Source organism: Sarcophilus harrisii, chromosome 1 (assembly GCF_902635505.1).
Source record: "Sarcophilus harrisii chromosome 1, mSarHar1.11, whole genome shotgun sequence".
Taxonomy (NCBI): domain Eukaryota; kingdom Metazoa; phylum Chordata; class Mammalia; order Dasyuromorphia; family Dasyuridae; genus Sarcophilus; species Sarcophilus harrisii.
In genome coordinates this window covers 57,343,205-57,357,349 of record NC_045426.1, presented here as the reverse complement: position 1 = coordinate 57,357,349, position 14,145 = coordinate 57,343,205, and the positions used below count along the sequence as shown (strand labels likewise).

At 49.7% G+C, this 14,145-nt stretch overlaps 1 protein-coding gene across 1 annotated transcript in view; it reads right to left on the bottom strand.

The window, feature by feature from the left end:
- The window catches only part of PLXNA1 (plexin A1), a 277,345-nt gene that overhangs the window by 247,744 nt on the left and 15,456 nt on the right, over positions 1-14,145 (bottom strand). Inside the window, exon 2 of the mRNA XM_031964586.1 lies at positions 11,143-12,384. Coding sequence (XP_031820446.1) covers positions 11,143-12,279 — 1,137 coding nt within the window. The 5' untranslated portion in view covers positions 12,280-12,384. The remainder of the gene's footprint in view (positions 1-11,142; positions 12,385-14,145) is intronic.

Genomic DNA, 14,145 nt, shown 5'->3' with positions numbered 1-14,145 from the left:
CCAGGGTGCCTCTAATTACATCAAAGAGTGTCACAACACTGTAATTCAGCTTAATTTTTTAAATACCTATAAATCAACAAGTAGGTTTTGGGCACCTGCTTCTGGAAAAGCCCTGCACTATAAAGAGACAAAGTCCCTGACCTCAGAAAAATTACAGTCTAATTGAGAAGATACGATTCACACACAAGAAACAAGCAGAATACTACCTATCAGACTAGTTAATATGACAGAAAAGGAAAATGATAATGGTTGGAGGCGATGTGAGAAAACTGAGACACTAAAGCACCATTGGTGGAGTTGTGAACTGATTCATCCATTCTGGAGAGCAATCTGGAAATGTGACCAAAGACTATAAAACCATGCAAATCCTCTGACCTAGCAAATAGCACCACTAGGTCTATATCCCAAAGAGATAAAAAACATAAAGGGAAAAAACCTGCATGTATAAAAAATAATTACAGCAGTTCTTTTAGTAGTGGCAAGGAATTGGACATTAAGGGAGGTCCAATAATTGGGAATTGGGAATGGCTGAACAAGCTATTGTATATGATTGTGTATATGACTGTGATGGAATATTATTGTGCTATAAGAAATGATAAATAAGATGCTCTTACAAAAACCTGGAAAGACTTAACATGAACTGATGCAAAGTGAAATAAGCAGAATCAGAAGAACATTTAACCTAGTAACGGCAATATTGTACAATGGTGATCAGCTGTGAATAACTTAGCTAGTCTCAGCAATACAAAGATCCAAGACAATTTCTGAAGGACTTATGATGAAAAATGCTATCTACCTCCAGAGAAAGAACAGGTGGAGTCTGAATGCAGATCAAATCATACTTTTTCTTTGTTTTTTTTTTTTTTTTTTTTTTTTTTTTTAGGATATTTTTTGTCTGTGTTTTCTTTCACAATATGACTAACACGGAAATATGTTTTGCTTGACTTGCACGTGTATAACCCATATCAAATTGCTTGTCTTCTCAATGGGGAGGCAAGAGAAGGGAGACAAAGAATTTAAAACACAAAATTTTTAACTGAATGTTAATTTTAAAAAAAAGAAAAAGAAACAAGCAGACAAAAACAGTACAACAGCTAGGACTGTGGAGGTCCAGAAGATGATATGGAATATTTGATGATTGAGACAGTCAGAAAGGACTTGATGGATAAGGAAGAGACTAAACCTAAATAATAATGCCTAAGCAAGGCATTAAAGCACTCTAAAACGGCAGAGAGGTGTCCATGGGATACTCTCAGGATACAAGGGGAAGTGTCAAGACATCAAGATAACTCAAAGAATTGATTAAGGACCAGGCTCAACCATCTGTGACGAGATCCTGGCTCACAAGCAAAATTTCCATTTTATCCCAGTCTTTTCCTCAATACTGGGGACCAGTCAATAAAGTTTCAATTCTGTTCTAGGAGTGAAAGTTCAGACTTGGGAATGTGCTCCAAGGATCACAATAATACTAATCACTTTAACTTCTAATGCCGTAAACATCAATAGATGTGACTCACATAAATAAAAGGGCCTTGACAGGTTATTCAATAATTTTTATAAGCATAAAGGGATCTTGAGACCAAAAAGTCTGAGAACCACTGGGATAAACGTTGATAGGAAATGACCTAGAGTTAACTGGCCACTTTCAGTGGTAAGAGGGAAGCTGCTTTGTTTGGTATGTAAAGCTTTTCGTAATTTGGCCCCAACCTATCTTTCCAATCTTTCCTCTTCTTCTTGTACTCTACAGTGAAATACTCCTTACTCTTCCTCACACAGGAGATGCCTTCTCCCCTCTCTGCCTTTACAATGGCTGTCTCTCAAGCCTGGAATGCATCTCTACCTCACCTCTCACTACCTACCTCTTCAAATCGTATATCCTTTTTACAACTCTGCTCAGGCAGCATCTTCTATGGGAAACTTGTCCTGATTTCCAGTGTCCCTGCCCTGCAATCAACTCCACTGCTACATTTGAAATTTGCCTTGCATGTATTTTATATATGCTTATTAATGTGTGTATAGAAATAAATATGTGCTTTTATGTGCTTAATAATGTACATTAATCTCCTCCAAATGAATGTAAACCTCATGAAGGCAGGCACTGCCCACCCCCCTTTTTTGTTTGTGTTCTCAGCACTTAGGAGACACATTAGATAAAGGAGCTGGGCCTGAATTAAGAAAGACCCAAGTTCAAATACCACCTCAGACACTTGTTTTTACTGATCTTACTAAATCATTGCAGTCACGCCTGCTTTTTTGAGGCTTTCTTGATAAAGACATTGCAATGGTTTACCATTTCCTTCTCTAACTCATTTTACAGGTGAGGAAACCGAGGCAAAATTAAGCGACTTGCTCAGGGTCACACAGAGAGTAAGTGTTTGAGGCTAGATTTGAACTCAGGGAAAGGAGTATTCCTGATTTCAGTCTTAATGCTCTATCCACTGTGCCTTCTAGCTGTCCCCTCAGACATTCAATAGCTGTGCAATCTTGGCCAAGTCATATAATTTCTGTTTGTCTTGGTTTCCTCAGCTATAAAATGGGGATAACAACCCCTACTTACAGAGTTGTCATGAGGACCCATGAAATAATATTTCATATATATATATATGTAAACATGTTATTTTCATCACCCTAACTGGTATGCTTCATAGATGCAAGTTGATGGACTAACTGATAATGAACAAAGGCCCAGGGAGGGCAGGGACTTACCCAACTCAGAAGAACAGCCTCAGATTGGCAGGAAGAGGGTAAAAAGCTGAAGCATACAAGGACACTGAGGCGGATGGGGGGAGAACCCCTTAGGGCACCAGCTCTAGCATAACTTGCTCTGTGAACCCAAGTGCTTTTCTTTTTTCTGGACCTCAGTCTCCTCATGTTTAAAATAAGGCATTGGGGAGAGGCAGAAATACAGCCTATCTATGGCCCTTCCCAAATCTGAAAGAGCCCTAGAATCCCACATACAGGCTGGATGTCAGTTTCTTCATCTGTAAAATGGGGATAAATTTCCATTGACAGGTGAATTTTGAGAAGCCAATGAGATCAAGGCTGTGGACTTACTGTGAAAACCATAACAGAAGCTGCAGTCGTAAGGGATGATAATTATTATTCTAGTTCTCTCCTGTTTCCCTCTCCAACAGTAAGCAAGGGGATGGGGGGAGAGAGAATGAGAACATCAGTGGCCAGGTTGATGGCAGACTAAAGGGGTGTGGGAACTGTGAAGAGTGATGAAGGGGAGGGAGACCCCACTCAAGCTGGTTTATTCCTAGCCATCACTAACCCCCACCCCATCCCTCCTCCCCAAAATGAGAGACAGAAAGGGCTGTGGCCTCTACCGATTCCAGATGAGGAGGCAAAGGCCCCCATTAGCCAAGACTTAATGAATAATCAGGGGTGGGGAGATCCACAGGCAGCAGCAGGGACCAATTTACTCCCAGAAAACTTATTTGTGTCTCCTCCCCAGAGGGCCTCAGGGCCATTTCTCTACCAGCTGAGGCCCTGAGCAGTATTGGCTCACTGAGCAGAGTTAGAAGCCTGGAACAGAGCCTGTGACTAGGGCCAGAGTGGGGAGCAGGGGGCTCACTCTGTGACCAAGATTAGTCAGTCAGTCTGTGACTTCCCCCATCAGAAAGATAGGCAGCTGAAGAAAAAAAAAACAAAAAACATCATGACTCTGCCTAGGGGAACAAAGATCAAACCTGATTGGTGCCCCTTACCCCATTCTAATCCCCCTGCAGAATGGACCCTACCTCCCACCAGTGACCTTTTCTCTTGCCTTAGTAGGGGGAGGGGAGGGAGAGAATGGCCCAGAACTCCCATGATCCCCTCTCTCCAGTATGCTCTGTGGCATGTGCTGAACCAGCCACTAAGCAGGAGGGAGCCTCAGCTGGAAAGGAGGGCAAAGATCCAATCCCTACTGAGCTGGAGCCAACATCTCCTGGCTCTGCCATGCTCCTCCTTGGGGCTAGGGCACAGACCCCAGCTGAGTGAGCAGATCCCAGAGGAAGAGGAGACGGAGATGCAGCAGAGAAAGCCCTGAGCAGGGGGAGGGAGGAAAGAGGAGAAAGCTGCTGCTCTCAACACCAAGGTAGGTCTCCATCCAGAGCATCAGCACCATCAGCCCTGGTCCTCCTCCTCCTCCTCCTCCTCTTCTCCCAGGCACACTTCACTGTGCAGTTTCCTTAACCTCATCTGCTGCTGAATATGCAAGAGGGTAAATGTTTATGGTGTTTACCATTCTCTGCTTTGTCTCAACAGACTCACTGGGAGATGGCAAATACAGCTGTACTGAGCAGTGAGGAGGCTGCCAATTGGCTCCCTAATTTCCTCATTAGGAAAGTGTCTTTACCCCTCCCCACCAGCTCAGGTAGAAGAGCTTATCTGTTAGGCAAAACTGACACTGGTTGGCCCTGCAGCTGGGGGATAGAGCAGACAAGGCAGGCTGACCCCCATCAGACCCAAATGGCCAAAAGACACAGATTCCCTTGGGAGGCAAGATTACCAGCTGACTGGTTTAGAGCTACCTTTTAAAGAATGAAGAGACTGATGTTCAGGGAGGTGAGAAAACTTGCCCAAAGAAGAGAGTCAGGGTAAGGGGATGAATTCAGGTCCTCTGATTTAAAATGCAATATTCTTTCCAATGAACCTCTCTTAGCAGAGGCAGCTAAGGGAGCTTAGTGGGTAGAGCACCAAGTCTGGAATCAGAAAAACCAGAGTTCAAATCCTGCCTAGCTATATGATACTGGGCAAGACACCTAACCTTAATTCCCTGAATTGTAAAATGGATGCAAGAGCAATACCCACCTCCTACTGCTGTTATGAGGATCAAATGAAATAATATTTGTAAAAGCCTTAGAATAGTGCCTTCCCTTCCTTCTTACGAGACCTTTTTCTTTCACTCATATGCCAGATGTAGTCTATTGTTATTTCACTTTGGGATGTATCTAAGGTAATATTTATCAAATGCCCAGATCATCTGACAGTAAAGCATTGCCAGTCAACAAGTATTTGGATTTTTGGAGGGGTTTTTTTTTCCATTTTCAATGTAAACAGTATTTTATTATTTCTAATTACATGTAAAGACAATTTTCAAAATATATTTTTATAAGATTTTGAGTTCCATCTTTTCTTCCTCCCCTCCCCAAGAGCAAGAAATCTGATATAAATTATACACATGCGATCATGTAAAACACATTTCCACATTAGTCATTCAATAAGTATTTTTTAAGTACTTACTGTGTGCCAAGCATTGTGCTAAAAGTTGGAAATACAAAAAAAGGCGAAAAACAATCCCTGTCCCCAAGGAGGTTACATTCTAACCCTACCATGTAAATAACTAGAAATATGGGTAAATATGCAAAAATTGATGGCCCTAAAGAGAAAGAGGAAGGCTCCAGCAATAAGGGGCGAGCAAGCGAAGACCTGGAAAAGGTGAGGTTTGAGCTCAGCCTGGAAGGAAGCCCCAGAGTCAGAGAGGACAGGAACACGGGACCACCACCATAAAAGAACAGAGGTGAGAGATGGTAAGCTGAACTGGGAAGAAAGCACAGCCAGATAAAGAGTTCAGAGAGATCAGCAATAAAGTTGGGGGCGGAGGATGGGGGTGCAGCTAGGTGGTGCAGTGGGCCCCTGGAGCCAGGAGGAACTGAGTTCAAATTCAGCCTCAGGACACATCATTTACCAAGATTGCCTTTGGAAAATAAAATAAAGATGACAAAGGTCAGAAAGTCAGATCCAGCATTAGGAGGTCAGAAGGAAACAGATTAGAGAGATGGGAACAAGATTTGGCATCAGATGACACTATGGTTGAAAGTTGCACTGACTTGCAAGATGCTAATATCTTCAAAAATAATAGTTCAGAAGGGAAGAGGGTTTGGAGAGAAAAATAATGAGCTTTTATTGGACATGCTAAGTGTGAGACGCTTATAGGATCTCCAGGTTCAAGATGTCCAAAGGCAGCTGGCGATGCATGACCAAGGTGGAGAGAAAGGTCTGGGAATCATTTGCATCTAGATGATGACTGAAGCCAGAGGAGCTGATGAGGTCGCCAAGTGATAAGGCAGAGGGCCCAGGACCAGTCTCAATGGCAGTGAGCCGGCTGAATGATCAGCAAAGGAGACAAGGAGTAAATGGTCATCCAGAGAGAAGGACTGGGAGAGCGCAAAAAAAATCTAGAAAGGAGATCACCCAGGGAAAGGTGGTGATGGAGAACGTTTAGTGTCCAAGAAATATGAGGACCGAGAAAAGGTCACTGTGTCGGGCCATGAGGAGATCACTGGAAACTTTGGAGGGGGCAGCTTAGAGGTCTCAGGCCAGATGGGAAAAAGAGTCTTGAAAGAGAGGAGGTCCAGATGCCCAAAAGAGCAGATTTCTTCAGGAGGTTAGCCATGAAGCAAGATAGGTAAAGGGTTACAACTATCAGGGATAACAGGATCAACTGAGGGTTGGCTGGTTAGTTTAATAGGGGGAATGATGGATGATAAAGGGGCCAAACTTTTGAAAAAAGCAGAAATAATTAGGACAGAGAATAGGAGGGCTGCTTTTGGCAAAAAGAGTCACTTAAAAACATGAGAAAGAGAAGTAAAGCCAGAGGAAGTATGAGAATGGTTTTCTGATTATTTTCTCCTTCTGAAGAAAAGGAAGAAAGAAAAGGAAGAGAAAGAAGAAAAGAAATTAGAAAGAAGAAGCAAGGAAGGAGAAGGAAGAAGAAGGAAGATCACTTTAAGGTTTGTACATTTCTTTCCTCAGAACCTGGTGAGGATCATTCTTCCCATTTTACAGATGGTGACACTGAAGCTTGGTGAGGTCTAAGCAATAGTTTGCGCAGCGAGGGCCAGATGTCAGACCCCACCCTCTGGACTCTGGAATGGCCTAGCACTGCTCTTCCCGGGTCAGGCCTCTTAGAGAGTGAATGCAGCAGGAAGAAAGGACAGGTGCTCGCTCCCGCATGGCCTGAAGCCCAGCTCAAGCAGGCCAAGGTTAGAAAGCCTGGTGGTGACAATCTCATCTCTTTCCAACCTGACTGGATTAAAAGGAAGATAAAAGCGGTTTGCCCAATTCCCCAGGAGCCTGCAGGGCCTTCACCTTGTCAGCCAGCTGGTGTGCTGTCTCTCAGAGGGGAGGAGCGTGGCCGAAAGGGAAGGCCGAGCATCTGCACCCTAAAGAACATCCTCAGACCCCCCAGGAGGCCCTGGCCTACCTTCCACATGCATGGTTTCAGAAATGGTGGGTTCATGTGCTTGAGCACCCCACCTCCCCCACCCCCCGGCTCTTAACAGTCTGTGATTCTAGGCTTCTGGTAGCTACAGTAAGAGTGTGAGGAAGGCTCATCTTGCCGAGCTCAAATCCGGCCTCAGACCCTTCCTAGATGCACAAACCTGGGCGAGTCCCTTAACCCAGCCGGCCTCTGCTTCCTGATACAGCCAGGAAATGTCTAAGGATAGATCTGAACTCTGCAAGATGAATGTTCCCGACTCCAAGCTCCAGAAATGGAAGGCTTCTTAATGGCCACAGAAAAAGCGCTGGCATCTATGTAGTATTTAAACGCTCTGTGTGCGTTATCTCATTTTACCCTCCAACATTCTTGGAAGGGAGGGGCTACTACCCCCATTTTACAGATGGGAATTTGAAGTATACAGTGATTAAGTGACTTGCTAGTAAATGGCTAAAGCCAGATTTGAACTCCAGGAGCTAAGTCTTCCCGACTCCAGGCCTGGCACTCTATGCACTGAACCAACTCACTGCCCCTCCTGTCCTACAACCATCAGGAAATGATCTGGTCTGCGTCTCCTAAACTGTGTTTGGCAAAAACGGGTATTCTATAAATGATGGCTACAAGGCTCTGGATCCTATGAATATGTTTCCCTCTAAAATATTAAATGTGAAATTATGTATGTAGCAAAAATACTTATTACATGTGGCAAATTTTTTCAGCATGAAAATAGGCTTCATTTACTCTATTGTACTCCCAAATTTCCCACCCACTCCTTCATCCCTCCCCCACAGACCAACATTCATGGATCCCATCAACATATTTTAAGCCCCAAAGTATTCCCAACTTAGCTTGGGAAACTCTGTTCCACTCCCGAGCCCTTGGGTCTAAAGGGGCAGAAAATGAAGGCAAATCACAGGGGCACTGGACAGCCGGACAGCGTCCTTCTGTCTCCCACACCCAGAGGTCATCCAGTTCAGTCTGTCTTACAGAAAAGGAAACCAAGGCCTTGGGAGGTCAGTCAGTCAGTAAATATTGAGTACCTGATATATGCCTGGCACTATACTAGGCACTGGGGACTCAAAGAAGCAAAAGACAGTCCCCTGCCCTCACAGAGCTTACAAGCTAATGGGGAAGACAACAAGAGGACAAATGTTGTACCATGCAGGAAAGACAGGAAATAATAAAAAGAGCAAAGGCACTGGAATGAAGAGGCTTCCTGGAGAAGAGAGCATCTGAGGGGGGCCTTGAGGGGAACTCGCCTAACCACCCAAGTCCCTGCCTAGGAGTCTTTGGTGAGCCCCCTGCCTCTCCAGGCCTCTCTGCCCGGTTTCTGTGATAGGCCGTCTCAGGAGACAGAAGCACCAGAGGTCAAACCACATGGGAGAGACCCCTAGCTCTGCCCCATCCAGCGCATTGGGAGCCAGGAGGGAACTGCAGTGGAAGGCCGCCCAAGAGCAATCTCCGCTCCCTTTAATCCACCTCCTGGAGCAACTCTCTGGACCGTGTTATTAACAGTTCTGTGATCTGCCAGCTGATCGCCTCCTGCCCGTCCCTCCCAGGGAGATGTGGGGAGGGGCCTGTGGGAACACACACCCAGGGGAAGCCAAGAACGGGAAGGGGGTGAGGGAACACGGAGGCAAGCAGCCCACAGGCTCTCCAGCCTCTGCCCAGGCAGTTTCTAAGCCTCAAACCCCAGAATCCTGGAATCGCTGACAATTAAGGTTAATTGGATGAGTCAGCAAGGAAAAAACATCAAAGGGGATTGTGAGCTCCCAGGGCCTGGGAGAAAAAAGGCAGAGAAGGGAGGGCCCCCGGAGCCTGCAGGGCCAGGCTGGGCAGGAGGGGTGGGGGCAGGTGCCTAGGTCTTGCGGGCACCTGTCTGGCAGCATCTCCGTCTGTCTGTCTCTATCTGTCTTCCCCTCCTTCTCTCCCTCCCTCCCGTCCTCCTTTTTTCTCTTTCCCCCCTTTCTGTCATTCCTATCTCTGCGTGTCTCTTTCTGTTTCTGTCTGTCTCTCTGTCTCTCTAGAGCTCTGTCTCTCTTGTCTCTCTTGTCTCTCTGTCTCTGTCCTCTCTCTCTCTCTCTCTCTCTCTCTCTCTCTCTCTCTCTCTCTCTCTCTCTCTCTCTCTCTCTCTGTCTCTCTTCTCTGTCTCTGTCTCTCTCTCTGTCTCTCTCTCTCTTTCTCCTTTCCCACACCACTTCAGTCTTGGAAGTCAGCAAATCCTAACTCAGATCTCACCAGCTGAGTGAACCTGGGCAAGGCACTTACTCTCTCCTCAGGGCCTTGGTTTTCCAAATCTGTAAAATCAGGCTTAGGGCTCCATCAGCATTAAAACCTCCGCTCTCTAGACTAGAAGCTCCTTCAGCACAGGGTCTGTGCCCCGTTCATCTCTGCAGCTCCCCCCCCAACAAGGGGCAGGAGAGTCAGTGTGAGAAAGTGGAGAGACAGGGATGGCCCCTCTCCCCGCTGGGGCCCCAGGCGGTTCTTGGAGACTGAAGGCTACAGCGGAGCCGCTGTTATGTCACCGGGAAGAATTTCTACATGGCAATTCCCCCCAGTGATGAAAGCAGAAACCCAAAAGTGCATTAACGAGGGAACAGCCCAAAGAAGGCACTTCATAAAGGCATTCATCAGGCTGCATCAACTGCCTCATTTTTTCCCTAGAAACTTGTGAGAACAAGGACAATAAGTATCACGGTCCTCATTTAGCAGACAAGGAAACTGAGGCTGATGTAAGGCTCACAAAGTGAGCCGGGGCAAGAGGCACAAAAACTGGGTCCAAGGCTCTTTCCCTCGGACAACAATGTCTGCCTGTGTCAGGGCTGGCCAATCTCTACTGTCAGCTTTCACGTATATATCATATATTTTGTATACGTGTGTGTGTGTGTGTGTGTGTGTGTGTATATAAATAAAACATATACACACACACATATTCCTGCAGGAATAAGCTTGCCCATTACATACAGAGCCCTGCACACAGTAGCACTAACACATGTATGAATTACGTTGCTAATCTGTAACGATTCCGTATTTACAATGTATATCTGAGTTTTCTGAAACAAAGTGACAAGACTTTGGGACTCACTGCCGGCTGTGAGCCAGAGAGAAATCACTGATGGCTAAAAGAAAAGCAACGGTCTCCGACCGACCGGAGGCTTTGGATGCCCAACCAAAGCTGTCTCATTTTCTGAAAGGGCGCCCACGTCTGTAACTCGGGGGAGGGGACGGTCCTCGCTCCCCGCTGTCTCACAGACGCCTTGGAGAGGAGCTCCTTGAAGGCAGGGCCAGGAGGGTTCAGCTCTAGAGTCACTTTCGTTTTTGGGAGAGGAGACCCAGCCCCCATGCTGTCCCCCTCATCCAGGCTCTCCGTTAGCTCAGAGCCCCCCAGGGTTCTCTGCCTCCCCCCTGCCCCCGCCAGCCCTGCCCTGGAGTCTGGCCCCCGGGCTGGTCAGCCAAGCTGGCCGGGCCCACGTGCTCTGGAATACAAGGCGTCAGAGCTGACCAGGGTCCCAGGGATCCCCCTAGGCCGGCCCTTCCTAAGGGGGCCCAAAGGAAGGGAAATGGCCGCCCCAAGGCCCTGCATCAGCGGAATGGGCGCGAACCCACTCTCTGGCTCCGGATGCAGGGCTCCCCCAGGCTGCAAGATGGGTCCCTGCTCCGATGCCAGCTCAGGGCGAAGACAGAGAGAGACCAAGGACCTCCCTGAGGACAAAGGGTGGCAGGGAAGGCCCAGGTCTCTGGGACTCAGGGGCCACTCCCCCACCTCGCTCTCCACGGAGTGGGGGCTTAATAATGCTGAACTGCATTCAATAGTTCCAAATTACTTAGAAGGCTGGGAGCAGAGGGGAAGGCTGCAGCCCCCCCAACCCCCTTTTTCCCCACCCTAGGGGGCCCTGGCAGGACTCCCCCCCTCCCCAGCCCCCTCCTACACTTACCGAGTTGATGCAGCCCAGCTCCTTGTTCAGGAGCCAGGGCAGGGACAGCTTGCCCTCTCCCCGGTAGCAGGACTGGATCCTCTCCTTGATCTTGTCCTTGATCTTCTTGAGGGTGAAGAGGCAGAGGACGGACTCCTTGGGCGGCTTGACGCGGTTCTTCTGGCCCTGTGCAAAGACGGTGAAGAGCACGTCGTCGGCCTGGGAGACGCCGAGCTGGCGCGCCAGGGCCCGGCCGGGCTTGCTCAGGTAGGCATCCTGCACCAGGCGGTACTCGACGCCACCCTGCACGCAGCCGATGGGGAACTCCACGTACGAGTAGAACTTGGGGTCGTCCACGCAGAGGCGGACGATCTTGGAGGTGAAGAACTGCTCGCCCGTGGAGTCGGGCGAGGTCAGCTGCGTGTCCAGCTGCAGAGTCAGGTAGTAGACGAACTGCTCGCTGCTGAAGCTGTAGATGTAGTAGATGTCGAAGGCCGGGAACTTGGAAAGCGTGTCTGAGGGGATCTTGAGCTGGCTCGAGACGAACTCGTCCTGGTAGACGAAGCCGAACATCTCGGCGTTCTCCTCGTTCTCCATCAGCTTGCGGCTTGACAGCGTGGGGAAGTACTCAGACTTGCCGTCGATGGGTGTGCCGATGAAGAGCTTGTCGTGCCCGCCGGGGACCTCGATGAGCACGCCGGACATGGTGCCCGACTCGTTGACGCTCGACAGGTAGTGCTCCTTGCGGTGGTGGGGCTCGCCCAGCTTGAAGAGGTCGTCAAGCCGCAGGAACTGGCAGATGCCCTGCGAGGCACTCCCGCAGGCCAGGAGCCGGTTGGCCGCGTAGTCCAGCAGCAGCAGCTTGTTGACATTGTTGGTGGTCACCAGCCCGTGGGGGCAGCTCTGCACGCTGGGGGGCGGGTAACACTTCTCGTTGTCGTCCACGGGGCCAGTGACGTGCGTCCGCAGCAGGGTCAGGTTGCTCGAGAGCTTGTAGATACGGTTGACGGCGCCCACGTACACCTCACCCGTCTTGTTGTGGACGACCAGGTGTGTCAGGCTCCAGTCGCTCACGGGGAAGGTCCGAAAGGGGGGCTCGGCCATGGCCCACACAGCCCCCAGCAGCAGGAGGGCCCAGGGATGCACAGCGGCACGCATGGCGGTGGTCGGGACGGGGTGGGGGAGGAAAGCGCTCCGATAATCCCTCAGACCTTTCAGGGCTCCACATCTAGGGCCTTAGGGAGACAGCCGGTCTGGTCCGCCCTGGAGGAGAGGAGAAGCGGGTTAGAGCAAGCTGGGCAGGAAGTGCCACCAGGGCATGAGCTGGCAGGGGGAGGGGGGACAGACCCCAGGAGGAGACTGGTTCTGAGAGCACCAGTATGGTCGACTGGGAGGCCTCCCTCCTCCCACCCAGCCCAGGGGGGCGCCCTCATGCAGGGCCCCCTCCCCTCGCCCACACTCCATCAACATTCAACCACCCACCCAGGCCGGGGAGCAAAAGCAGGGCTGCGACACCAACTCCTGCCTGGGCCTCTGCGCCCCCTCACGCCACGTTCCGAGTCCCCTCCCAGGTCCAGCGCTGCCCCGGAGCCGGCCTTCCAATGCCCAAGGCACCGACCCCCAGACCTGGCACAGGGAGGGACCAGCTCCTGCGGCGGTGAGGGCAAGAGGTCACCCGGGCCTGGCACAGGGAGGGAAGGACCCCGAGCACACGCAGGGTTGCTTTCCGAGATCCCTGTCACAGTCTGCCAAGGTGAGCCCTGCTGGTCCTGGCCAGAGCCAGGAGGGGAGGACATCCCCAAGAGTCTCCCTGCCCACCTCCCCTGCCTGCCCCCCTGCCCGCCTCTCGGGCCCTGAGCAGGAGGAGGTAGGAGGGCCCAGGCTCCCTTGCCCATTCCCACTGAGCCCCTCAGGGCCGGAGGCAGAGGTCAGGGGCACAGGGACCCAGGCTGGCTCCCCCTGCCCTCCCCAGCCAGGCTGTGGCAAGCAGCAAACATGGCTGCCGTGCATTCCCCCTACCCACACACCCCCTTCAGCCTCTAGGAACCTCTTGGGCAGACAGGCTGGCTCGGAGCCCGGGCCTGAAGCCGTCCTGGTTAAACAAACACAAAACCAGCACAAAGGAGACAGCGTTAATGTTGCCTCCCAAGCCACACAAACAGGGCTAAAAATACATTTCTTTCTCCCTGGCAAGGTATGCCCCAGGGCCTCGGGCCTCGGAGGGGGAGGGGGTCCTAGGAAGGAAGGGATGCCCTGGAAAAAACGTGCAACCCCCAGTGAGCCCGGCAGTCTCGGGGCAATTAGCCAAGCTGAGCAAGGGAATTGGGGGGGGGGGGGAGTGCACACGCAAGGACATCTGTGTGCTGGGCCCAACCCCCGTGTACACATGTACGCACGAGCACGGGTGGGCTCAAAGGTACAAAGAACTGGAGGAGCTAGAACTGGGGGGACCCTCTGGTCCCTCCCCCTCATTTTACTAGGGAACACCAAGAGCAAGAGACAATCAGAGCCAAGATCTGAACCCAGGTCCTTGGATTTCAGTCTATTGAGGAAGAGGGAGAAGATGAGTCATGACCTTGATTGTGTCCTGGGCCGTTTGAGTCTGAAAGAGCCATGGAACCTCCTCAGACTCCTCATTAAATGCAGAAAATAAAATATAGAAGATTATAGAGGAAAACAATTCTATTGAAATATAGTTATATTTTTTTAAAAAGCAGGCTACTGAAGCATGGATTAAAAGTCCCCACACAAAGGGATAGAAGGTATGTGAGGGACTTTGCATATATTTTCAGATATTTTCAAAGCAAGGGTCATTTTTCCCTGATATTTTTCTTTCCCCCCCTTTTTTTTTAAATATAATTTTCTATGGGATGCCTCTCTGGGAAGAGAGAGGGAGGATAATGGGAGAAGTATTGGTGGCATAAATGACAAAAGACAATGATTTCTTTTTGAAGGAGCCCTGCAAGTTCTGGCCACTTCTGCTGCCCAAACCCAGGTCCCTGAGAGGTCCAAAACAAGAAGGCT